The 27,386-nt window shown below is 36.6% G+C and overlaps 1 protein-coding gene across 1 annotated transcript in view; it reads right to left on the bottom strand.

The window, feature by feature from the left end:
* Lrba (LPS responsive beige-like anchor protein) overlaps positions 1 to 27,386 on the bottom strand; it is a 400,347-nt gene that overhangs the window by 332,560 nt on the left and 40,401 nt on the right. Inside the window, exons 5-20 of the mRNA XM_090356865.1 lie at positions 24,758 to 24,853; positions 20,530 to 20,651; positions 20,309 to 20,435; positions 18,843 to 18,962; positions 17,153 to 17,299; positions 15,044 to 15,241; positions 14,735 to 14,868; positions 12,112 to 12,220; positions 11,647 to 11,799; positions 8,941 to 9,109; positions 6,499 to 6,578; positions 4,872 to 4,934; positions 4,087 to 4,184; positions 1,885 to 1,977; positions 771 to 879; positions 294 to 375 (exon numbers count right to left, since the gene is read on the bottom strand). Of these exons, the coding sequence (XP_090212991.1) occupies positions 294 to 375; positions 771 to 879; positions 1,885 to 1,977; positions 4,087 to 4,184; positions 4,872 to 4,934; positions 6,499 to 6,578; positions 8,941 to 9,109; positions 11,647 to 11,799; positions 12,112 to 12,220; positions 14,735 to 14,868; positions 15,044 to 15,241; positions 17,153 to 17,299; positions 18,843 to 18,962; positions 20,309 to 20,435; positions 20,530 to 20,651; positions 24,758 to 24,853 (1,900 nt within the window). The remainder of the gene's footprint in view (positions 1 to 293; positions 376 to 770; positions 880 to 1,884; positions 1,978 to 4,086; positions 4,185 to 4,871; positions 4,935 to 6,498; positions 6,579 to 8,940; positions 9,110 to 11,646; positions 11,800 to 12,111; positions 12,221 to 14,734; positions 14,869 to 15,043; positions 15,242 to 17,152; positions 17,300 to 18,842; positions 18,963 to 20,308; positions 20,436 to 20,529; positions 20,652 to 24,757; positions 24,854 to 27,386) is intronic.

Raw genomic sequence — 27,386 nt, 5'->3', positions numbered from 1 at the left:
TGTGGCAGGTCCTAGGGCTTGAACAAAGTACCTGGGCACTGTCCTTAAGCCTCTCTGTGTTCCCAGCTAGCTATACTACTTGAGCCATAGTGCCACTTCCAGCTTTTTCTGAGTAGTTTATTGGAGTTAATAAGGGTCTCAAGGATTTTCCTGCCCAGGCTGGCTCGAACTGTGATCCTCAGTTCTCAGCTTCCTGAGTAGTTAGGATTATAGGCGTGAGCCACAGGTACCCAGCCACAATGACTTTCTTCTTGGAAGCAAAATGAAGGTTTATGGCACCAATAAATACATACGAGGGTTTTGTATCTTCACTGAAGAATCAGGATCTGGATGCTGCTTATGTATCACCTGAGTACAAATCTGTTCTATAAGAATCTAAAAAGTACAAGAAAATACATTAATATATCATATTAGTATTAGTACAAGGAAGGATAACTAGAATAGTAACTAACATTTATTATCCATATATATAGTCTAATATTTTAGTGTTAAATATTTTGTGGAGATAAAGTAAAAATTGCAATGCTGTTTTTACTTACCTATGAAATGAAGTAAATATTATGCAAGAAATACATAAGCAGAGATAGCTACATTTAGTCATTCACAGATTAATGTATTTACATAAATGTAGGCATGTCCCCTTTATGTAATTTTAAAACTTTTACATTACAAAAATAAGTGGCTTTATTTTACTTAAACACAGATAGTCAATTATACAGGTAATTCTATAATAAGAAATCAGTAGGAGTAAATTCTGACTTCATTCCTACCTCAAAAAGAACATTGTATGTGGTCGTTGTGATTTGATTTGTCTGAAGCATGAGTCTCTCGGACAACAATGAAAACAATCCATGCCCAAGCATGACTTCAGCTTTTCTCCTGCAATTACACAGAAAGAAATTACCAACCTGCAGTTACTGGGTACCATTTACTAAACATTCTAGAAGAAGGATAAAAAAAAAGTTTTTCAGATGATATATTACAACCCAATTACCATACTAGTGTTTTAAGGATATAAAACATTCAACTTGAGAAATGCTTACTAAAATATAATTAGCTAAATTTAAGGGGAAAAAAATGGGCTATGCTAGAGAGGAATAAAATCTCCTACTAAACTCTTCAAAGAAATTATTTAATTAGTGACTGTTGTTCAGTTTCTAGAACTCAAGGCATCCAAACTAATTCTCATCATTAACCCAAAATATAAATAACACAACTAATTTTCATATTAAAATATATACTCCCAATTAGTCTTATATTATTTTAAAATATAGTAATGGGAGTAAATGCTTTAAGAATAAAATGTATACATCTCAAGCAACACTACAAGGGAGGAAAAAGATACAAACGGAAAGAACCTAGAAGAGAGGATAGAGGAAAGATAAGAAGATCACAGTATGAAGTCAACACTGGCAAAAGCACGAGGCTCAGTCAGGCATAGATGGCTCATACCTAGAATCCTAGCTACTCAGGAGGCTGACATCCGAGGATTGTGCTTCAAGGCCAGTCCGTGAGACTCATCTCCAATTAACTAACCACAGAAAACCAGAAATAGCACTGTGACTCAAAGTGGGAGAGTGCTAGCTAGCCTTGAGCTGAAGAGCTCATGGACAGAGCCCAGGCCCGGAGTTCAAGCTCCACAATCCAGTATATATTTATATATACTGTATTATATGTTATATAGTAAACATTATATTATACATAAGAATATAGTATATATACATTCACTTCTTTATCTCAGGCTAGTTAACAGTTCAAGGAAGAAGGAGAGTAAAGAAGAAGAAAAGAGAAACTAAAAGGACCACAGAACAGAATTGGCATTTCAAAGTTTTAAATAAATAAGAAATAAACAAAGAGTCCATTTTAGATTTTATATATACTCACTTTGGAGCCAGATTTTTTAAAAAATAGCCCATTGCCTTGAGAGCTTGTACTCTAATTCCTTCACTTTTTGATGCCAGGAGCTTATAAATAACACTGAATAAATAAAAATAAAAAGCAATTTTGGGTATACTGTCCAAAAGGTAATGATTTAACATATATATGTTTTTCAGTTTTCCATATGATTTTTAAACTTAATTCAAGTCATTCACAAACGAGGTTAATATACATTTCAACCTGTGAACCCAGCTATTCCAGAGATGGAATTAGGGGGATCACAGTTGAAGGACAAAAAAGACAAAATCACAAGACCATATCTGATAAACAAACTAAAAGTAAAGAAGACTGGTGTGTGGCATGTGGCTCAAGTGGTAGAGTGTGGCTCAGGAAATTTGAAACAAGGCACTAAATTCATTTCCTAAGAACACAGGAAAAACAAAAACAAAAGCCAAAAAAAAAGAAAAACACCTTGTTATCCCAAGTTTATTATTTTTCCTTTTAGTAAGAAAAATAAATGAGAATAAAATATGGTGCTTTTTCCGTAAACATACATCTGTGTAAATCTCAATGTATAAAACTGGCTTTCAGATGCCTTTTACAAGTCAAGAAAAACAAAGCAGTAAGCTACTGATACATGGTTTGTCACAAATAAAAGTGGTCCATAACAAATGATACTAAATTTGAGAATATTTTTGTGTAACTGGTTTTACTTTGGCCATATGCTTAAAGAACTATATATGGTTATCCTATGTTTCTTATATTTCAATAGGGTAGATGAAGTAGACAATTTGTTTTTTCAAAAAATACGTCATATGGCCGGGAATTTAGCCTAGTGGTTAAAGTGCTTGCCTAGCATGCATGAAGACCTGGGTTCGATTCCTTGGTACCACATATATAGAAAAAGCCGGAAGTGGTGGTGAGGCTCAAGTGGTAGAGTTGTAGCCTTGAGAAAGTCCAAGGACAGTGCTCAGGCCCTGAGGTCAAGCCCGGGACTGGCAAAAAAAAAAACGTCATATTACCCAGGCACCTGTGGCTCATGTCTGTAATCCTAGCTACTCAGGAGGCTGAGATCTGAGGATCGCAGTTCAAAGCTGGCATGGGCACAAAAGTATATGAGACTCTTATCTTCTATTAACTACCAGAAAACTAAAAGTAGAAGTAGAGCTGTGGTAGAGCAAGCCAGGCGAGGTGGCTCACACTTGTAATCCTAACTACTAAGGAAGACTGAGATCTGAGGCACAAAACACTGTGACACTCTTATCTCCAATTAATCTCTAGAAAAAGGGAAGTGGGGCTGTCACTCAAGGGGTAAGGCAGTAGCATCGTGCTGAAGAGCTCAGGGACAGTGCCCAGGCCCAGAGTTCAAGCCCCATGACCCACAAAAAAAAAAAAAAAGCAGTAGTGCAGTACTGCTGAAACATTGAAACATTCAGGGGCAGCTCCCAAGCCCAGAGTTCAAGCCTATGACCAAAAATAACAACAGCAACAACAACAACAATAATAATAATAGCAAAGCTCACTTAAGAAGAAATGAATAGCCTACGCTGCCATATATCTATTACAAACTGGTTTGGGGACTAATAACATTTTGAAAAAGAAAACTGAACCTGTAGATAACTTCACTGGTAATGAAAAATACTTATTTTATAAAAAGAACTTTCCCAGAAAACTGACAAGTAGGTATTTCCCAAATCATTCTGTGAGGGCAGAATTTATCCGAACACAAAACTTAGCAAAGATATTGTAAGAATAGAAAATCACTCAGCAGTCTGATGCAGTGGCACCTGCCTGTAATTCCAGCTTCTGGAGAAGAAAAGAAGAATCGAGGTTTGTGACCAGTTGAGGCAAAACATCTCTACCAAAAAGCCAGATATAATGGTTCAAACCTATAATCCTAACTACACAGAAGGTACAGTCAGGAATATTACAAGTCTGAGACTGTCTCAGTACATTATACTAAAATGATTTGTCTGTATTGATTAAATAATTGTAACAAATAAGAGACCTCTACAATTTAAGACTCATTCATTTATTCATTCATAAAATATACCATGAAATAAATAAGTCCTGAATCTTAAATTTCATATTACAAACTCATTACATAATGTAAGATCAAATAATACTTTCCATATTTAAAGATCTTTCAAGGTCTCTAAAGAATCTAGTGTACTTAATATAATAAAAATTCTTGATAGACCAACTTACCGCAGTCCGTTCCTTTGGTCAAAAGCAGGAATCATAGAGTTAGGATGCTCTGCCATTAATGCCACAAGTAGCTGGAGAACGTCCATTAGATTATCATCCTGTAATTATTGTAGAAATTCAAACATAAAAATGAGGAAAAACCAAGTTTCTGAATATTGAATATTTTTGAAACAACAGAAGTTTCAACTTAGAAAATAAGCTGACATTTCTACAAAATTTAATTGTTTTGAACAAATTGTGCCCTCTAAATATGCACATTCACCTGTGTGACTCAAAATATACATCATCCAATAGAGAATTTCCTAACCAAAGATATGACTTTTAAGTCACACAAAAAAAAATACGTGAAGAATATTCTATAAAAAAAGTAGATCTGACTTAATGGGGTTTTGTACTGTTTTTAAAGAAGGCTTCTATGTCAGAAAATTGGTAAAGGGAAAAGCTAAGTTGTTCAATTATAGAAAGACATATCAGAGAATTCTTTTTGTTTTGTGGGTCATGAGGCTTGAACTTGGCCTGGGTGTTGTCCCTGAGCTCTTTAGCTCAAGGCTACCATCCTACCCTTGAGCCAAGCCCCACTTCCCATTTTCTAGAGGTTAATTGGAGATAAGAGTCTCTGGTCCTTTTGTACCCAGACTGGCTTTGAACCTTGATCCTCAGATCTCAGCCTCCAGAGTAGCTAGGATTCCAGGCATGAGCCACCATGCCTGGCCATGTTTACATTCTTAAAAGTCTACAATGCAGCTTCAAAAATGAAACCCCAAAATATGAAATTCAAGTATTACCTCATGCATAGTCAGTAGGTAATTAAGAATGGCCTGCAACTCATCCTCCTTCACTCCCGAATCCTTTGGAAACATAAGTATGTTATGCTCACATATGAAAAACATTTTTAAAAGGTTAGAACATGCATAGATTGGTCAAAGTGATCAGCTATTACAAATCTAAAAAGAGGGCCGGGAGTTTAGCCTAGTAGTAGAGTGCTTGCCTAGCATGCACGAAGACCCCGGTTCGATTCCTCGGTACCACATACATAGAAAAAAGCCGGAAGTGGTGCTGAGGTTCAAGTGGTAGAGCTCTAGCCTTGAGAAAGTCCAAGGACAGTGCTCAGGCCCTGAGCCCAAGCCCAACACTGGCAAAAAAAAAAAAAAAAAAAAAAATCTAAAAAGATAATATATAATCTAAATGTATTGATTGAGTAAACACTAAAGACATACAGCTTACAAAACTAAAGAAATCAAAAGAGCTTTGATACTGCTACTCATTTAAATGAGACTACTAGATAAAGCATCCTGAAGTTGACAAAAATTAACTTATGATAAATAAACATTTAAACTACCACTCATCTAAATACAGAAAAATACAAAATTTGACTTATATATATATACAAATATGGTTCACAACTGTAATCTCAGCTATTTGGGAGACAAAGGCAAGAAAATCTTTAGTTAGAAGACAGGAGGAGAAAAGTTACAGAGACCTTACCTCAAAAACAAATTATATGGGCCAGGAGTTTGGCCTAGAGGTAGAGTGCTTGCCTAGCATGCACGAAGACCCAGGTTCAATTCCTCAGTACCACATACATACAAAAAAGCCGGAAGTGGTGCTGAGGCTCAAGTAGTAGAGTTCTAGCCTTGAGAAAGTTCAAAGACAGTGCTCAGGCCCTGAGCTCAAGCCCAGGACTGACAAAAATAAAATAAAATAAAATTTTACATATGTATATGTATATATGGTAAAAAATGAGGCTTAGATATAACAAGTGATTGTTGTCCTTAATGTACTATGTTATCTCTCATCTTTTGCTGTCCCTTAGTTATCTCATATTGTTACAGTATTTCACCTTGTTATCTGATATATTGGATATATGTGTATTTGGTTATTTGAAATTGGATAGGGAAGGGGGAAAAACAAGGCGGGGATGGGGGGAGGAAAATGGGGACCAAGACATGAGAAAGGGTATCAATGTATATGAAATAATACACCCTCAATCTGGTGAATATAATGTAACCCTTCTATTAATTACAATTAAAAATATATGGAAAAAAAATAAGGCTTTGTAGTAGAGTGCTTGCCTAGCATGAATTAAGCTCTGAGTTCAATTCCTCAGTACCACATAAACAGAAAAGGTCAGAAGTGGCACTGTGGCTCAGGCAGAATGCTAACTCTGAGCAAAAGAAGCTCAGGGACAGTGACCAGGGTTTGCAAAAGGAACAATAACAGTAATAATAATAATAATAATAATAATAATAATAATAATAATAATACAAAATTGCGAGGGATACAATTCAAATGGCAATGGGTTTGCCTGGTATGTAGGATGACCTAGGCTTAATTCCCTGTAAAATCATTCCATCAATCATTCTATCAGCTACAATACACAGCATGAAACAGGATAAAGAAATCACAACTCACCTTCATCACTAACTGTTTAATGAACATCAGCAAAAATGCTCGTAGAGAAAGTATTTCCTTCTGATTAGGTCGTGGTCCATCTTTGAGAGACACACAACACACTTAGTAATTCAAAGACCTCACAGATATCAAAAGCATAAAATTCTCATTCTTAATAGCTTTTCCTTTTATTTATAAGAAACATATAGGTCAGTCCTTTACAGAGTAACTCCTCTTTTATGCCTCATGAAAGATAAACATTCAATTTCACCTGAAATTGCATATAAAATATTCTAAATGTACAACACAGAATCCTCTGAAACTACATTAAAGTCATCTATTTCTACTATAGTTATATCAAATATTTCAAAAACAAAATCAAGCTTTTTTGTTTTAAAGGATTTTTGAAAGGTAACTGAAGTTTACCATAAAAGAGAAATATAAACTTTGAACATTAGTATAAAAATAACTTTTTATATGGTTGTTTCATACTGTGCAAAAACTACAATAAAAATCTCAAAGGTATGTTTCAACACACAGTATTATTTATGAAGAAGGGAAACATTAGGATGATTGGTCTGACATCCTCTTCTGTGGTTGGAAAAGTCCTTGGTCACACGTGGCTCACATTAAGTCAATTTTCATGTCTCAAACATGTAATTCCCAAGGAGAAAGCTTTTGAAACCAAATACCCATTGTTCTAAAGTTCCTCAACTAGATACCTGTTGTTTGCCTCCTACATTCTGCTATTTTCCCCCACTAATGACTATTTATAGTTAGTTCCTAGACCACCAAAGTACAGACCACCATGACCCTAAATGGATCAATTAAAATGGGAGGAAAATTGTTTAAAATTTCTTCCACATGATGATTCCTACACAAAGAACAGGATGCAGAGTTGGCATAGAATCACAGCTCTCTCATTTGAAGTTTGAGACTTTCCCAACATCACCAATTAGTTGTAAAATGCAGGCTAGGACACAAAACCTCAAACCATAAACTACTGTCCTAGAGCACCATGAACTCATCATCACTAAGTTCTCACCTGGCTGTGGATGTAGCTGGCTGTGGATGTACTACACCCCTGCCAGTATAAGTATCTCACAGAGCTTTCTAAAGTATAGGCAGCTACTGTGTTATCTAAGAATAAACTGCTTATTTTGGAGGTTACATAAAATGTACTATGAAAGTATGATCTGCCTTTGTAAACCATTCAACTGATGAAGTCTTTGACTACAATTAAGATATATATTGTTAATACCCCATCACCTATTTCTTCATTTTAAGCAACAGTCTTTGAATTTTTATTAAGGGATTGACTTATCCTTATCTCAGTCCATGTATGAAGGTGAGGATACTTCCAAATCTAGGCCACTTCATAACTGCCACAAAGAAAGCCACAGGATCAATCAAAGAGGAGCAGAGACTGAAATAGACACTTGCTGAAAATACTTCACAGGAAGATACTCTCGTTTGTGTGAAGTTATGAAGATGTGAAGATGACCTACTAGCTGTTTGCAACTACAAAGGGAGCTATATGCAAACCAATAAGGCAAAAGAACCCGTAAAGCCTGGCACCAATGGGCTCACGCCTGTAATCCTAGCTATTCAGGAGGCTGAGATCATAGTTCAAAGCCAGCCGGGGCCAAAAAGTCCCCATGAGACTTTATCTCCAATTAACAACTCCAAAATCGGAAGTTGCACTGTGGCTCAAGTGGTAGAGCTGAAGGAACTGGCGTTGACCACAAAGAGGCTCAGGGACAGCACCCAGGCCCTGAGTTCAAGCCCCACAATCAACAACAACAACAAAAGAACCAGTAAATACAGACCAATTTGTTCCTACATCTGTATTCTGAACTGCCACTTCCTACCAGCCAATTAACTCTCCTGTTGTATAAGAGCCAGTGTGAAGCGAGTTTTGCAAAAATTTCATTCAAAGTTTTATTTTCACTCCCTCCAGGATCTGATGATGTAATGAATATTTGAGTATGTCAGTCATGAGTAAACAGCAAAGTTTCTACTAAAATTTTACAATTTCACTACATCTGTATTAGAAACCCATCTTTGCAACCTGTACAAAATCCAAGATCTATCTATCTATCTCTCCCCTTTCTCTCATTCTTTCTCTCTCTCTCTCTCTCTTTCTCTCTCCAAAACATAATTTTCAATCACTCTCATGGGGATAAACAATGTCAGCATCAATATCAGTTATAAACTGAAGTTAGCTGTTGTAGTCAATAGTTAATTTGTTCCCCAAGCATCTGCGTAAGCAGTGTTGGTCTACATGGTAGCAGATTATTAACTGCTAGCAACCACAATTGGGAAAAAACCATTAGAATTTTCACTGAGATTATAAAATTTTGACCTAATGAGACTGTAAAAACTACTTAAGCATATTGTATGTTTGAAAACTATCTTGAGTGGCTGAATGTGTGGCAGAACATATGGAGTGAAATGACATACCTAATCCTTTGGGGGTGATACCACTTCTGTCCTGGGGATTCACTGCCCAGTAGTAGTACTTCAATGTGTGCATGATGAGAAGCACTGTTCCAACTCTCCGAATAGTGTTGTATATGTTGACAGTACCAATGAATTCAGTGGACAGATAAGTATAGAGCATCAGCTGAACCTACAAAATCAAAAGGAAGAGCTTAAGTCAAAAACAGTGGCTCACACCTGTAATCCTAGCAACTCAAGAGGCCAAGATCTAAATCCAAAGCCCCCCCAGACAGGAAAGCCACCAAGGGATGAGGAAGAGGAGCGAGAGAGAAAGGGGGGAAGAGAGGGGAGCAAAGGTGAAAGGGAGAGGAGAAATTGGAAACCACCTATTAAAAATGATACTGTGATAAAATAAAAAATGCCATTTAATAGCTACATAGAAGATTAAAATGAAGCCCTCAAGATTAAATGTTAATTATACACAAATTTTCCTTTATTCACCCATGATATACTCCCAACAACCACACAATTCTTCTTTCTAGGTGTATACTCTGAGGCCAAGGAACACATCTGTCTAGTTTTACAGTACCTTTAGAGCCAGCATTAAGCACTCACTCAACAAACATCTGCTGAGTCAATAAAGAACCACTGTAGATAATAAAATTCATACATTCTAGTAGGCTACTAAAAAACTGCCTCTTAGGAGATCTAAGATAAATGAACATTGTAAATCACTGTTCCCTTTTCCAAAAGCAAAGGCTGGTCCATACACCTCTACCTTCAAATTAGTAACCACAGATGGACTTACTATGAAGCTAATGAAGTTTAAATTTTATGATCACTCATCAACATGGTTCCCTCCAAGACTCAGCTTAGTTTTGGACGAATTATACTGTATTTTTATTTCTTTTAAAGAGCTCGTCCCATCTTGGAAAACTATATTTGACCTTCAAGTTACAAAAAAATGTGGATCTGTCCTTTGTTATAATTACCTTTCTAATAAAGTAAAAGCAAATAAAACTCTTCATGGACATACAAAGCAGACAGCTGTGACAGAAAAAAGTTTAATATCATCAAATCAATTGTAAATTATAAAAAGGAAATTAAGAAAGTTATTAAAAAGTAGAAGGTAAGAAAGAAAGTGCAATAATAAATATGTCATCCGATGAAATTTTTAAAATATTCCTCTAACAACTAAGTATCTAATAAGAGACTTTCTGACCACTTCAAAAGAGACACAATGCCTTACAAATATGCTGTTTAGTAAGACCAGAAAGAGTCGACACACAAAAAAAAATTTAAAGTAACTTGAAACAATCATTGAAAAGAAATAAGACTGAAGGTCATGAAAAAGAAAGAGGTCAAATTTAACCTGAAGATAAAAAGCTACAACCTCCAGCTGCCTCCTCTGATTATTTCCAAATGGCAATCAGAATCAGCAGCTGCATTTCTCTTCAACATTTGGAAAGACCAACTAAAAGTAAGACATTATAACTCTAGAAAAGCAAGAAAGACAGCAGACATTTCTTTCTGACAACTAGAATAAATATGTGCTATTCCTACCTAAACAATGACAGGCGCAGCAAGTAGTCGGAAAGGAAAGGAGAGGGAAACATAATGGGAATGAAATAAAGGGGATCTAATTATGTATTGTGATAAAAAGTTGTCTGTTTAAAGTTTACCTTAATTCTAACACTCTTAAATCTTTAGAAACATTTAATTCATCCAGATTTGTTAAAGTTTTTGTTCAGACACTTCACCAAAAATTTATTTATATCTACATAAAAGTAACTAGCTTGTTATCATGGTGCTAAACATGTTTTTGGTACAAATATAACAGGATAATATGAATGTGAAATAAAGTGATTAAATAATAGCAGTTATCATGTCTTCAAGAAAAATGGGAGCTCTAACTGTAAGAATGAAACTAGGAGTTCATCACAATATTGGATGGAAAAGTGCAAAGAGGGAGAGAAGATGTTCCAAGTGAGCTGTTAAGATCAAATTTCATATACATGTATTTACATATATAGAGAATATATTATACATATATGCAACAGAATAGAGATACAATTGATATGAAAGGTATTTACACTGGAATTGTCCACCTTTGATTTAAATTTAATAAACAAAATCTCTTGAAAATAAAACTTTAAGTACAAGAAAACAAAGATTATAGCTCTATTTTTAAAAATAATAAACACTGGTAAATGAAGGAAACAAGGAAGGGAAAGAGGTGGGAAGAAGGATGACAGGAAGTCAGGCAAGACAAACAGGAAAAAGGAGGAAAGGCTGAGTAAGGAGGCTCACACCTGTAATCCTAGCTACTCAGGAGGATAAGATCTGAGGATCACGGTTGAAAGCCAGCCCAGGCACTAAAGAACATGAGACTCTTATCTCCAGTTAAAAAGTGCCAGAAAACAGAAGTGGTGTTGTGGCTCAAGTGTAGAACACTAGCCTTGAGCTGAAGACCTCACAGACAGCACCTAGACATAAGAGTTCAAGCCCCATGACCAACCAAAAAATAAAAAAAATAAAAAATACAGGGAAGGAAGAAAGGAAAGAAGAAAAATTTACAAAATTTCCTTACGAGCAAAAACATAAAGAAGGTAATCTACTGAAACCTTATATGCTATTCTACAACAGGATAAAAGAAAATCCTTGTAAATACCACTTTTCTCAAACACTAACACTCAGTGGAGATAGTAACATAAAAATATGTATTACCTTTGCTGGGGTATGAATCCATATGGCAGGGTTAAGAAGAATGTGGTCACACAACTGCTTGAGCAGGGGCATCCCATTCTGCAGATTGCTCAGATATTTTGAAAATGCAAGGCAAAGTTCAAGCACTGCTCTACTGACATGGGATTTGGAAGACTGCAAAAAAAAAAAAAAAAAAGGTGCTTTAAAGGTTAATAATAATTTGAGACAAGGTAGGTAAATTACAGGCTGTCAACACCAGAAAAAGACTTGCCACAGAGTATTCTCAAAGTTAAAGATTGCATGAGTCTCACTATTACATTCCATTAATAGAGAAGTAGAGCAAGGTAAAACAACAAAACATTATTTTCATTTTAGCAATCTGCTATAACCAAGGAAACAGACTTAGAGATTTCCTTAATCACTTAGGACAACAAGGGCATGGCTTACGAAATAAGGATCAGAATCATAAAATAGTTCTTACTTTACCTTTTCAAGACTATATCCTATTACCAAGAAGCCCTTACAGGCAAGCATCTGCTCCTGCATAGCAACTGAGTTCTTCAACAACTCCATGATAAAAGACAGCAAGGTTGTACTAAAAGAGGAAAAAGGTAATGATGTGAAGAAGCATATTTTATTAAAATTAGATACATGTAGACTTCAATTTATCTTTTAATAAAAATTTTAGGGCTGGGGTGTGGCTGAGTAGTAGAACGTTTGTATAGTACATGTGTTGGTTCAATCCCCAGTATCATCAAAAAAAAAAACAACAACAACAAAGCATGTTCTTACACAATGGAATTCTATGCTGCCATCAGAAAGAATGACATCACCCCATTTGTAAGGAAATGTAAAGATTGGAAAAAAAATCATATTAAGTGAAGTAAGCCAGATCCAAAGGAGCATAGGCTCAATGGTTTCCCTCATGTGTAATAATTAATATAAACCTTGGACTCCCCTAGCAGAGGATTACAATAGCACAAACTCTAGATACATAATGCCATGTAGGATGAGGCTAAAAGGAAGGACCTCCAGGATATGGAAACAAGAGCTTTATAATGTGTGATTGTTTTTCTTAATGTACTATGTAATTTCTCATGTTTCTTGTTGCTCCTTGGTTATTCTCATATTGTTACAGTATCTTACCTTGTTATCTGATATATTGTATATATGTAAAATATAACTGAGGAAACATCTGATAAAACTTAAAATACTGCATAAAAAAAGCATGTTCTCCATATCTATTTTGAAGAAATTAAAATTTTACTAAACCTGCCTCTTGAATTATTTCAGAACTGAACTTCTAGTATAAGAGTAGGATTTACTCACATATTTATTTGAAATACGATACTGAAAACATTAGCAAATGAATAACTTCAAAAGAACATAATATACATTATATATTAAAAAATGTCCAAAACAAATAGCAGAAATAGCTCATACATGTTCATTAAGGCTACAAAAGCAAGCAGATTACGTTTGGAGAATCTGAAACTAAAAGGAGGAAAATGTACAACCAGTGGATTATGATATAAATCCTCAACACATGATAGAGCTCCAAGGAGCTGAGGATGAACTGAGCAGAGAATGCATGAACAGATGAAAGTAAAGTAACCTGAACACAAATCTGAGGTCCTTGAACAGCAATTTAAAGAATTGGTTCATTTTGCCAAAAGATAGTAAATTTCCAGTCTTAAATATATATATATATATGTATGTATGTATGTATGTATGTATATATATATGGAGGTTTTTGGGGGGGGGTCAGTTATGGGGCTTGAACTCTGGTCCTGGGTGTTATCTCAGAGCTGTTCAGCTCAAGGTTATTGTCCTAGCGCTTGAGCCACAGCACTACTTCCAGTTTTCTATTGATTAATTGGAGATAAGAATCTCCAAGTCATGGGGCTAGGAGTTTGGCCTAGTGGTTAAAGTGCTTGCCTACCATGCATGAAGACCCGGGTTCGATTCCTTGGTACCACATACATAGAAAAAAGCCGGAAGTGATGCTGAGGCTCATGTGGTAGAGCTCTAGCCTTGAGAAAGTCCAAGGACAGTGCTCAGGCCCTGAGCTCAAGCCCAGGACTGGCCAAAAAAAAAAAAAAAAAAAAATCTCCAAGTCAGTCTTTAGTGTCTGGGATGGCTTTGAACTGCAATCCTCAGATCTCAGCCTTACCTAGGATTACAGGCAAAAGCTACCACAACCGGCTTACAAATATTTAAAGTAAATAGAGGTTACAAGACTGTTCTACTAAACAATTAAACTGGCTTATTTGGTGGGGATGGGGAGAGGGGCAATCCTGGGGCTTGAACTCTGGGCCTGGGCATTGTTCCTGAACTTTCTCAAGGCTAGTGTTCAACCATTTGAGCCACAGCACCATTTCTGGTTTTTTTCTATGTATGTGGTACTGAGGAACTGAACCCAGGGCTGCATGCATGCTAGGCAAGCATGCTACACAAGCATGCTACCACTAGGCCCACTGCCAGCCTACCCACTCACCAGCTTAAATTTTTTTTAATTAGGTTAGGAATCTCAGGGCACTAGTGGCTCATACCTGTAATCTTAGCTACTCAGGAGGCTGAAATTTCAGGATCTCAGTTCAAAGCCAATCTGGGCACTAAAGTCCATAAGACTCTTATCTCCAATTAACCACCAGAAAAACAGAAGTGGCACTGTAGCTCAAGTGGTAGAGTGATAGCCTTGAGCTGAAGAGCTCAGGGACAATGCCCAGGCCCAAACCCCCCCCCCCCCGGCCAAAAAAATAGATCTGATAAAAATGTATACATTTTGTGAAAATATAGTATCACTATTTTACCTTCATTGTATAATGCAATTTTTGCAACTTCTACTTTTTCTAATGGATTTAAATTTATAAATAGGAATGTATTTAAATATATTAATTGAACAGCAAATATAAAAGGTATTATGTAGCTCAACAACAATGACAGTAACTCTCAAATCAAATAGGCAGGAATGGTAGCATTGGTCTATAATTCTAACACTAGAAAAGCTGAGAAAGGAAGATCATGAGCTTGAGGACAAGCTGAGTTATATGAAATATTGTCTCAAACCACAAACAAAGGAACAAAAAAGGTGGAGGGGAGCACTTACCAGATAGTCAAGTCAACCTCATCAGATAAATATTGCTTATAATCCAACTGTGCAAAAAGGGGAAATAGTACTTGTACTCCTCCAATGGAATGCATGGCACTTTGGATGGAATGTGTTAAAACTGCCTTCACATCCTTGAAAAATACAATACACAGTAAAGAGACCAATGTTTTATTTTCCAAAACAGTTAAAAATAAAGCACAACATGAAATATAAGAACATCAAAACGTGGCAACTGTGTGCTTAACAAAGGCTACTGAACATAACCGATTTGAATTAAATATATTCTTAAAGAATCACTGTTCATACCTGAAGCATGAGTGCATGTGGTGAATGAACAAAGATGGAAGGGTTGTCCTTAGGAGATGACTCGAGGCACAGCTGGGCATCTGTAGCCCGTGGGTTGTACGTGAATGCAATGGCACTAGAGAGCTTGCCATCATACAATAAAAGTTTGTGATGCTCAGCAAGGAAAAGGTCGCTTTCTGCTTTAAACTTAAATGTGCCCTATGAGTTCATAAAGTAGACCAGTTAGAGTACACCCCAAACAAGAAAACCTAAATACAAATCACACAGATATAAAACTATAAGGAGTTACACTTCAACAGATAATTTTTCTAACAACACCAAAAAAGAGAAACCCTCCATATAATATCATTCTTCACCATGAATTTTCCTCTTCATTTGACTTTTGCTGAATTGGGAAGTTTTAGTTTGATACTTTTGCATTTTCCTTTATCAAGATAATTTCTAATTTATTTTGTGATTTCTGCTTTGAACCACTGATAGTTGGGGGATACGATGTTTAATTTTCATATTATTTACAGGGGGAAAAGATACCTATGATTTCAATTTTCTTAAATTTGTCAACAATTGCTTATGACTTACCATTAAGTCTATGTTGAAGAACATTTCATGTGTACTTAAAAAAAAAAACAAATATATATAGGGATTCCCTTCTTGAATACTAGTTTGTTAAACACATCGTTTGAAATATGATGTAAAAATCAATGTTAACAAACTCTTTAATAAAAAAAAAGAAATGTATCTAAGACTCAGCTTAATTTTAATTATGTTCTAAAATCTATGTGCAGTAATTGTATATAAAGATTCCCTTTTTGAATACTTGTTTTTTAAACATGACATTTGAAATGCGATGTAAAAATCATTGTTAATAAAATCTTGGGAAAAAAAATAAAAGAAATCACCTTCTACTAAAAAAAAAAGTCAGTGATACTTTCTCAGTTTATAAATTTGCTGGCAAGTACTGATCAATTCCCTCCTGCTGGAATGAAGATGAACGCTTTTAAGTACTTTTTTCCCCTTTTTAAAAAGTTTTGAAAGAAGCACATGCTCCAAAAAAAAAATGATAACTCCATTCTAAACAAACTAAATTTGATTGGAGAGTGCATTTTCTCTGCTAACCTGATCAGTGATTCCTAAAATTAAAAAAAAAATAGTAAAAACAATTTGACATTAAAAATGTGCTTATTATACTTTTGTTACATCGTCTGCTCAGACTGATTATTATTGTTGTTCAAGTCCTCTCTTTCCTTGTAAGTCTTCCTTATGATTGACAATAGAATATTGAAGTTTTCTATCAATGATATGTACTTCTTTCAGCTGTCAGTCTATTCCATACAGTGACACATCACACAATGTTTTGATCAATAACAAACTAGAGATGACATTGGTGCCTTAAGATTATAGAGTTTAAAAACAGAAGACTTTGCTCAAGTGATAAGATACTTGCTCAGCCAGGCACAGTGGCTCACACCTATAATCCTAGCTACTCAGGCGGCTGAGATTTGAGGATCTAGGTTCAAAGCCTGCCTGCGCACTAAACTCCCAAAGACTCTTATCTCCAATTAATCACTAGAAAATGGGAAGTGGGGCTATGGCTCAGGGATAGGCCAGTAGCCTTAAGCTGAAGAGCACAAGGACATTGCCCAGGCTCAGGGGTAGGGTGGTAGCCTTGAACTGTAGAGCTCAGGGACAGCGCCCAAGCCCAGAGTTCAAATCCATGACCCACCAAAAAAAAAAAAAAAAAAAAAAAAGATACTTGCTCACAATTATGAGGACCTGAGCCCAATTCTCATTACTACATAGAAAGAGAAAGAGAAAAGACAGATATTCTTATCCCGATTTGAACATTATACAATATATGTATACACCATACTATACCACATAGAATGTATAATTTACAATTAATTTTTGAAGTTAAGATCATCAAAGAAATTAAGCTTGAAATAAAATTGAAACAAGCTAATTAATGGTTTACGCAACACCCTATACAGGTCACTTCTCTCTGACTGCTGCTACTTTGCTGCAGTGTTTCCTATCATCCTGACAGACTATTTACTCAAGGCAAATCTACCATGTGTAACACAAAGTACACCCAGTGAAAAAGTAATATACCTTGTATCCCAGGCCCAACTGATAAATAGCAAAAATCTGAGCTGCATTAAGTGCATCACTGAATAAGTAAACGGCAGTCATCTGACCACAAAACACTCTGTTAGCATCTGCTGTTTCTGATGAGCCCAGGAAACATTTGTCGAAGGTCTGTAAAGAAAATGGAAAGTTTTACAGGAAATACACACATACACATATCTATCTTCTAGAAATTTTTTAAAAATTGCACTGGTGGAAATGCTTTCTCCTGTCTAACCTGCTTCTGAATAGATGAATAGAACAACAATTCACTTAGTATTTCAGTTTACTCCTTCCCAGCTGAGTAGAAAGCAGCAGTTTTCTAAAGAACAGTAAGTTAAACCAGGCACGGTGGCTCATACCTGTAACCCTAGCTACTAAGGAGGCTAAAATCTGAGGATCCAGGTTCAAAGCCAGCCCAGGCACTAAAAAACATGAGACTCTTATCTCCAAGTAATCACCAGAAAACTAGAAGTGGTGCTTTGGCTCCAGGGGTAGGGCGGTAGCCTTGAGTTGAAGAGCTCAAGGACAGCACTCAGACCCAGAGTTCAAGTCACATAACAAAACAACAACAACAAAAAAGGCAGTAAGTTGAGCTTGATGACAATGGGAAGGTTTAAAAAAATGAATCAGAAGCCAGGCACCAGTGATGCATACCTATAATCCTAGCTACTCAGGAGGCTGAGTTCTGAGGCTCTCAGAGAAGTCAGCCTGGGCAGAAAAGTCTTTGTGGACTCTCTTATCTCTAATTGACCAAAAGGCCAAAATAGACGTGTGGTTCAAGTGGTAAAACACTACCCTTGTGCAAAAAAGCTAAGGGCCAGGGACCAGGCCTGAATTCAAGCCCCCAAGACTAGCACCACAAACAAACAATCAGGAAAATTATTGTGGCTATGGCTCTACATACTCAGTAGCCAAAAATTCAAATAGAAAAGTACAGTTTGTCACAAGTATGAATAATCTATGCACTCTTTCATATTAAAAGAGAAACTGCTAACACTGAGTACCATCCTTTATAAGGTACTGTATTTACAGATTTATGAACCTCATTACATTTAATCCTCATTACATTTAGTTCTGATCTACATAGTGTTTTATCCCATTTACAGGCGGGGAAAAAAAATGAAACCATGGACTAAGATCACATAGTCAATGACTGACAGAGGGAAGATTCAACAAGAAGTGTGGCTGATGTTGCGCCTTGAACTCTATAGTTAATGTCAGTCAGTATGAGCATGCATATGTAGCAAAGGATGCAAAAGGAGTAAGAGTGGATCGAAGTTTGTGGCCAGTTTCCTTAGCTTTTGTTGGTTTGTTAAGTTTTACAAAGGCAAACTGTGTAACTAGATTACAAAAATTCACCATTTTGGTATTACAAAGTTTAAAGTCAACTTTTAAAATTCTTTCTACCTTGAAAATTCCATGACCTTTTTTTTTTTTTTTTGCCAGCCCTGGGGCTTGAACTAGTGGCCTAGGCGCTGTCCCTAAGACCCTATGTGCTCAAAGCTAGCACTTTGCCACTTGAGTCACAACATCACTTCTGGCTTTTTCTGTTCATGTGATACTGAGGAATCAAAGCCAGGGCTTTATGCATGATAGGCAAGCACTCTACCACTAAGCCACATTCCCAGTTCCCTGCCTTTATTTTTGGCACACACAGTTTGATATTACTTACATCACTGGTGTTGACAAACCATGTTATCTCTCCATAGGAAGCAAGCTCTCCATTCACATAACATCGAAGCTCACTGTTCTTCCATCGGTTATAAATATGTACTATAGTTACCATGTACCACTGAATAAGCAAAAAGAAAGAAGAAGCAGTAAAAGCAAACTGTATCCCTAATACAACCATGTTGAAAATAATGAAAAAAAGCAAGGGATAATAAATAAGGTTGAAGTACCTTTATTAAATCCAAGATTTAACACTTCTAGAACAATATTTATATGGGAAAGCTCTTGACTAATGAGAATTTATTCACTAAATAACTATTTATTATTAAATTTTTCAAACATACCCTATAAATCTAAATATCATAATTGTCTTCTTTTAAATCTGAATATTAGAGCTGACTGCAGTGGCTCACGCCTGTAATCCTAGCTATTCAGGGCGCTAAGATCTAAGGATAGCAGTTCAAAGCCAGTGTGGGCACTAAAAAGTCCATGAGACTCAGCTCCAATTAATCACCAGAAAACCAGAAGTGACACTGTGCTTTAAGGGGTACAGTGGTAGGCTTGAGCTAAAGAGCTCAGGGACAGCAGCCAGGCCTACAGTTCAAGTTTCACGAATAACAAAAAAAAAAAATATGAATATTAGCCAGGAGCTGGTGGCTCATGCCTATTATCCTATCTACTAAGGATGCTAAGATTTGAGGATTATAGCTCAAAGCCAACCTAGGCAGGAAAAGTCTCCAATTAACTACCAGAAAACTGGAAGTGGTGCTGTGGCTCCAAGTATTAGGGCGCTAGCCTCGAGCACAAAAGCTCAGGGACAATTCCCAGGCTCTGAGTTCAAGCCCATGACCAAAAGAAATCTGAGTATTTTCTCTTGTGTACCTGTCCATGCATTAATGCATCTATGTATACATTCTGTTTATGAATCACTTGTTGTCGTTGTTGTTGTTGTGTGTCATGGGGGTTACACTCTGGGTCTGGGCCCTGTCCCTGAGCTCTTCACCTCAAAGCTATCGCCCCACCCCTTAAGCCACAGCAACACTTCCCCTTTTCTAGTGATTAATTGGAGATAAGAGTTTCATGGTGTTTAGTGCCCTGGCTGGCTTTAAACTGCCATCCTCAGATCTCGGCCTCCTGAGTAGCTAGGATTACAGGCATGAACCACCATCCCCGGCTTATGAATCACTTTTTAATCTGTACATCTTAAAGTATATAAAGGAAAATGAATGTTAAATTTGCACTACTGAAATAATTACCATTGACATCTTCTGCTCCTATTTCTGCTTAAACTCTGTAAGTACTCATTTTAAGATTCACATCAGGGAAGTTAACATTTATCCATTGATTACACTTTGATTTTTAAGAACAGTTAATATTGTTGCAAATAACAAACAGGATGTAAATATCATTAAAATATGCATTTGAAAGTACTATATAGCTTATTAATATTTTAGTAAGGTCACATACCTTTTGTGGCTTGAAATCAAATTTCACACAGTGCTGGAAACCTTTTCCTTTGGATTTGATTGATGTTATAATCAAACAGCCACCAACAAAATGGGCAGAATAACCAAGACCTTTGCTAGTTCTGAAACTATGAAAAATAAGTTTTCATTTGACCTCTAAACACTCTCATTTTCAAAGGAAAGTAATAAAACTAATTAAAAAACGATTAGAGAAATACATACCAGTATAAATAGGGCTTATCCTTATCTACATTGATGTTATTTACAGGATCCATTCTCAGCCAGGTATGAAATGTAAAACCATTCTGGTAGGGCCACTTGGCTATAGGAGGTAATGCAATAGCCTACAGGTAGACAGCTTTGAGTTACTGATCTGCATGAAAAACCTTACTATTGAATCGATCAATGAGATTTTACTATGCTATATACATTTCTACTGTATCATATAAAATCTATGTCATGGCTAAAATAGCTCAAAGCAAACTCTTATCTGAAAGAAGACTTGTAGTAACTTCTCAATCTTCCATAATACAAAATAAGGATGCTAATTTATCAAACAAAATCAACATTCACTGTAATGTGCAAGACATATAAATCATGTCTACTTCATTTACTATGGCAAAAAGTAAATAGTCATAGAGATTATGAATAAAAGAGATGGGTAGTTGACACCAAACTAGAAATTTGATAGAATTTCAATAGAAAAAAGAAAGACGGACAAGAATGGAAAAAGTTAAAGAAACAGCTTAATATGTTTGTTTTATAAACCATGCATGTAAAATTAGTTATTCCATAAAATATTTAAAGTTGTATTCATAACTCATTTTACAGATGGTTTTACCATTTGCTTTAATTTTTATTTAAAAGTTACTATACAATGGGAAGGATACTAAATTGCTGAACAGTCTTTAAAAGGAAAATAAAAGCCAGAAGACTCATATGACCAAATTCAAAACATACTATGAAGCCACAGCAATGGACGCCATGTGGTAATGGTGTAGGAAGTCTGTGCACCATGGGTTGGGCAAGTCCTTTAGACACTGTCACCAAAACTAAAAGTGACAAAAGTAACAACACATAAACTTGACTTCATAAAATATCAAACTATACTTGGAAAAACATGCCACAAGGAAGTGGTGCTACGGCTCAAGTGGTAGAAAGCTAGCCCTGAGCTGAAGATTTCAGGGACAATGTTCAGGTCCAGAGTTTAAGCCAAAAGATTGGTAGAAAAAAACCTCATAAATCAAATATCTAATTAAGGATTTCTACCCCAAAATGTAAAAACCTCATATAACTCAGTAATAAAAAGGAAAATCCAAGTGTAATTGGGCTAAAGATCAGAGTAGATATATCTCCAAAGAAGAGACACAAATGTCAATAACATGAAAGACTCTCAACATCACATATCAATTGGGGGGATGCTACATATATAGCTCAGTGTTACAGCAATTACCTTGTAGGAAGAAATGAAAGGAGAGAAGGGGAGGTAGGGGAGGGTGGAACACACACACACACACACACACACACACACACACACACACACAAGAGATACTACTTATACCTATTAGTAGAACTATACTCAGAAAGGCAGAGTGGAGCTGGAGGTATATCTAAAACAGTAGAGCCAACCAAACAAGAAGCATTGAGCTTAAACCCCATTGCCAGCCCTTACCCTAAAATAAGGTATTAACCAGTTCTGACAAAGGTATGCTGACTGAACCTCTAGATATTGCTGATGAGATTATAAAATAACACATTTTGTAAAATACTCGATAACTTCCTCAAAATGTTCAACAAAGACCACCACAAGACCCAGAATTTTCACTCTTAGATAGAAACTCACTACCTAGACAGCATAATTCCTGAGCCAAAATAAATCAACATCAAGTATCTATTAATAAATGATAAATAAGCAAAAGCATGACAAATACAATTCTATACCTGTCCATAATATTAGCCATAAAAAGAAATAAAGGGCTGATGATATGTTATAAATGGATAAAATTTTAAACAATATACGAAATTAGAAAGAAAAGTCACATGTTATATAATAAATGGCCCAGAACAAAAAGGAGATTTATGATGTGTAGGGAAAATGAAAATGTTCTAAACTTGATTGTAAAAATTTCATAACTCAGTAAACATATTAACTCACTAAATTGTTTACATTAGATATACTGACTACATTGTTTGTAAAAGTATAGCTCAATAAAACAGTTGAAATTATAATATTAAGAGGGTCAGTGGGGTGGGGAGAGATAAGGGAGAATGATGAAAGGAGTGACATTGATCAAGATGCTTGGGCCAGTGGGATGGCTCATGCCTGTAATCCTAGCTACTCAGGAGACTGAGATCTGAGGATCAAGGTTCAAAGTCAGCCGGGGCACAAAAGAACATGAGACTCGGGGCCGGGAGTTTGGCCTAGTGGTTAAAGTGCTTGCCTAGCATGCATGAAGACCCGGGTTCCATTCCTCGGTACCACATACATAGAAAAAAGCCGGAAGTGGTGCTAAGGCTCAAGTGGTAGAGCTCTAGCCTTGAGAAAGTCCAAGGACAGTGCTCAGGCCCTGAGCTCAAGCCCAGGACTGGCAAAAAAAAAAGAACATGAGACTCTTATCTCCAGTTAACCTCTAGAAAATGGGAAGTGGGACTTGGCTCAAGAATAGGGCAGTTGCCTTGAGCTGAAGAACTAGGGAAAAGTGCCCAGGCCAAGTTCAAGCCCTATGACGCCACCTCCCCCCCCAAAAAAAAAGATGCTTTGTACTCATGAACTAACTTAGTGAATTAAAATCCCTTAGTACAACTACTTAAAGATAATTTTTTAGTGTGAGAAATAATGCACTTACTAATAATTATAATTGTAACCCCTCTATAAATTACCTCAATAATAAAAATAAAATGAAAAAAAGGTAATTTTTAATGTAATACAGCTGAATACTGATGACTCATGCCTGTAGTTCTAACTACTGAGGAGGCAAACCCAGACAAGAGACTATGAGATTCTAATCCACCAATAAAGGCTGGAAGGGAGCTGTTGCTCAAGTGGTAGAGCACTAGCCTTAAGCAAAAATCTCAGGGACAGAGTTCAAGTCCCAGGACCAGAACACACACACACACACACACACACACACACACACACACACACAATACACCCCCCAGAAACTGTAACACATATCTTTTTTTTGTTATTACAATTTTCCTCTGTATTAATGTACACATATAACGTGTATATATAAAAGTTTTGGGAAAGTATCCATGAATACTTAAATTCCCTTACAAATTACATATAAAGAAATGAATTACTGAACATTATTTTAAATACTCCCCTTTAAAATTTTCAAAACCTAGCTGGGCATCAGTAGTTAGGATTACAGATCTCAAGAGGCTAAGATCTGAGAATCACGGTTCAAAGCCAGTCAGAGCAGAAAAATAGTGATACTCTTATCTCCAATTAATCACAGAAAAAGCCAGAAGCAGAACTACGGCTCAAGTGGCAGAGCACTAGCCTTGAACAACAGGAACGCCATGACAGTGTCCAGGGCCAGAATTCAAGCCCCAGGACCAGCAAGAAAGGAAAAGAAATCAGAGGTGAGCTAAGCCTATAAACCCTGCAACTGGGAAGACTTGAGGACTGTGAGGTAGCTAGCAACCTGGGAATCATGGAGAAACACACGAGACAAGACACTTAACTCAAAAAATTAAAAAAAAAAAAAACTATCACAAATGTTATTTCAACACATATTAACACATATACTCATCTTTCTGGAGACATTGCCTGGTTACATAGAGCCTAACAAACCAGTAAGATTTGATGATATATTTTTTAAATGTCTGAAGGCAGTCAGTTGCCTATGTCTCACATCTGTACGCAACTTAGGAGGTTGAGATCCAGAAAATCATGGTTCAACAAGGCCCAGGCAGATAAGTCCACAAGACTCAATCTCCAGTTTATCAAGAAAAGAGCAAGATTGGAGGCATGGTTCAAGTAGTAAAACACCAGCCAAGCAAGTAAGCTTTACAAATGTAAGGTCCTGAGTTCAAGGTGTGGTACCACCAAAAAGGAACAAATAAATATTTGTTTTAGTCAGATGCGGTGATACTCGCCTGTAATCCCAGTACTTGAGAGGCTGAAAAAGGATGATCATAAATCAGAGGTCACCCTAGGATACATAGTGAGTTTAAGGACAGCCTGGGAAACATCGCAAGACTCTGCCTCAAAAAACAAAGCAATAAATGGGAGTGATGGTTCAAGTCTGCAATCCCAGATACTTGTTTCTTTAGCACTAAAATAGCTGGGAAAAAGTAACAAGCATAACCGTAATAAGGATTTGGGTAGCTCATGCAAAGAAGTGTCTCTATAACACAGCCACTGTTAAGGGCATTTAGAGGGCATCGCTTTCAGGAAGCAAAAGGAAAACTTGGGATGATTTCCACTTCAACATTTACTTACTGCAGCACTCTTCCCTGGAAAGTTGAAAAAGGCATCAGGACCATACTTCTGAGGCATATGCTTCAACACAGACAGAAGCTTCCCAGCATGTGGAGGCTATGAAGACAACCAACAATTCAATAACCACAGTATTCAACAAGAAAATACATATTTTAAAATATGCATGCTTTACAATACACAATAATTATCAGATAATATAACTTAAAAGCATACATAGTAACAAAAAAAGATTTCCAACTTTCTTAAAGAAATAACACACTCTATACATTTTCTGTATTACTCTAAGGCTTATTAGGTGTCTGTAAATATGAGCCTGTATTATTTGACAATTAACAATTCTTCTCTAGAGCCAGGAGTTTAGACTGGTGGTAGAGTGCTTGCCTAGCATGCACAAAGCCCTGGGTTAAATTCCTCGGTACCACATACACAGAAAAAAGCTGGAAGTGGTGCTGTGACTCAAGTGGCAGAGCTCTAGCCTTGAGAAAGTCCAAGGAAAGTGCTCAGACCCTGAGCTCAAGCCCAGGACTGGCAACAAAAAAAAAAAAAAAAAAAAAATCTCTAAACTGCAGCAAAACTTAAAAATATATATTAAAAAAAATAAAAACTACAACTGGACACCAGTGGTACATACTTGTCATTCTAGCTATGGGTTAAACAAGGAAAAGATTGTAGTTTATTTGCCAGTCTGGAAATACATGAGCTCCCTTCTCCACTTACAGCTGCACATCACAGTACACACCCATCATCCCAAGCTACAGGGAAGGCTGAGATCAACAGGGCCACAGTCCCAGCAAGCCCAGGCAGAAAAGTCTATGGAACTCTAACTCAATAGGAAGAAACCGAGCGTAATAATGCACTGCAGTCATCTGAGCTATAAAAAGAGGACTAAAATAGGCAGATCACAATCTAGCTGCAGGACTCAGAAGGAGCTGAGATCCTATTTCAAAAATAACCAACACAGAAAAGAGCTGGGCAGTAACAAAGTACAAGTGAAATCACTGATGTGTCTTCATCCTATTTTCATTGCTCTAATGTATAATCATGATTGATAAAATTCAGCAACTTCTTATCTAAATATCAAATGGAGAACTTCATTCTTAAGTGATCAAGAAATTTTCAAATCATACAGCTCAGTTATAAAATACAGTTAGCCACAGGTAACAAGAATCACACTGATTTTTTTTTTTTAAATTCTAAGCTGCAGGGGAGGGGGTGGCTCATGCCTGTAATCCTATTTACACAGGAGGCTGAGATCTGAGGATCAAAGTTCAAAGCCAGCCTGGGCACAAAAGGACCTGAGACTCTTTTTTTCTTTTTTCTTTTTTTTTTTTTTGCCAGTCCTGGGCTTGGGCTCAGGGCCTGAGCACTGTCCTTGGACTTTCTCAAGGCTAGCACTCTACCACTTGAGCCTCAGCACCACTTCTGGCTTTTTGCTATGTATGTGGGGTACTGAGGAATCGAACCTGGGTCTTCATGCATGCTAGGAAAGCACTTTAACCACTAGGCCAAACTCCCGGCCCCAAGGACCTGAGACTCTTATCTCCAATTAACCTCCATAAAATGGGAAGTAAAGCCTGTGAAACTCTTATCCCCAATTAACAGCTAGAAAACCAGAAATGGAGTTGTCATTCCAAATGATAAAAGAGAGCTTTGAGCAAAAGAGCTCAGCATGGGCCAGGAGTTTGGCCTAGTGGTAGAGTGCTTGCCTAGCATGCACAAACACCAGGGCTCGATTCCTCAGTACCACATACATAGAAAAAGCCAGAATTGGTGCTATGGCTCAAGTGGTAGAGCTCTAGCCTTAAGAAAGCCCAAGGGCAGTTCTCAGGCCCTGAGTTCAAGCCCCAGGACTAGCAAAAAAAATAAAAGAGAGAGAGAAAAAGAGCTCAGAGCCAGTGCTCCAACCCTGAATTTAAGCTTCATGACTGACAAAATAATGATAATAATAAATTAATACGTTTCAAATTAAAATAAAGTGACCTGACCTACAGTCACAAATTCAAATACAATATTTTATGCCACTTCCATGTAGAGAACTCATTCCTCCAAATCCCCATTCCTATAAGCCAATCAAAGACAACAAAAAAACAATGTTATGATAATGCAACTCTGTGCACACACACTACAAGAGATGTGGACACTGGACTTTTTTCAGAAAAAAAAATTAGTTGTTCTATTTCGAGTTCTTTAAAATGTTCACATCTATGCACTGCATCCATACATACAAGTCAATCCTACACATAGAACTCTTATGCTAGGAAATAATCAGAAAAGTAGTCATAGACAGCTACATACTAGCAGTGCACCCGGTAGAAATGCCCTGAATGCCCCATAAATAGGTAAATATACGTAATGGATATCTCAACTCACATTTAACAGTTTGATTTTTTCCTAATCCTATGGATCTTCTAATCCTATTCTGAGTCTCCTTCTCCTTCCCACAACCAGTTATATTAACATGTTTTATCTTTTCATTGTATGTTCCTTTAACAATGTTTTTGCTTGCTTGTTCATAGCATATGAATGGTGCTTTATTAGACCTATCAGTCTATTAACTGCTTTCTTCTTGGGTTTTTTTGCATCTATTCATATGACTGCATGTTCTAGCTGCTATGTAATAGTCTATTCT

The sequence above is a fragment of the Megascapheus bottae genome, chromosome 23 (assembly GCF_031878675.1).
Source record: "Megascapheus bottae isolate mThoBot1 chromosome 23, mThoBot2.hap1, whole genome shotgun sequence".
Classification (NCBI taxonomy): domain Eukaryota; kingdom Metazoa; phylum Chordata; class Mammalia; order Rodentia; family Geomyidae; genus Megascapheus; species Megascapheus bottae.
The sequence above is the reverse complement of the archived record's forward strand: the minus strand, read 5'-3'. Positions and strand labels throughout refer to the sequence as shown.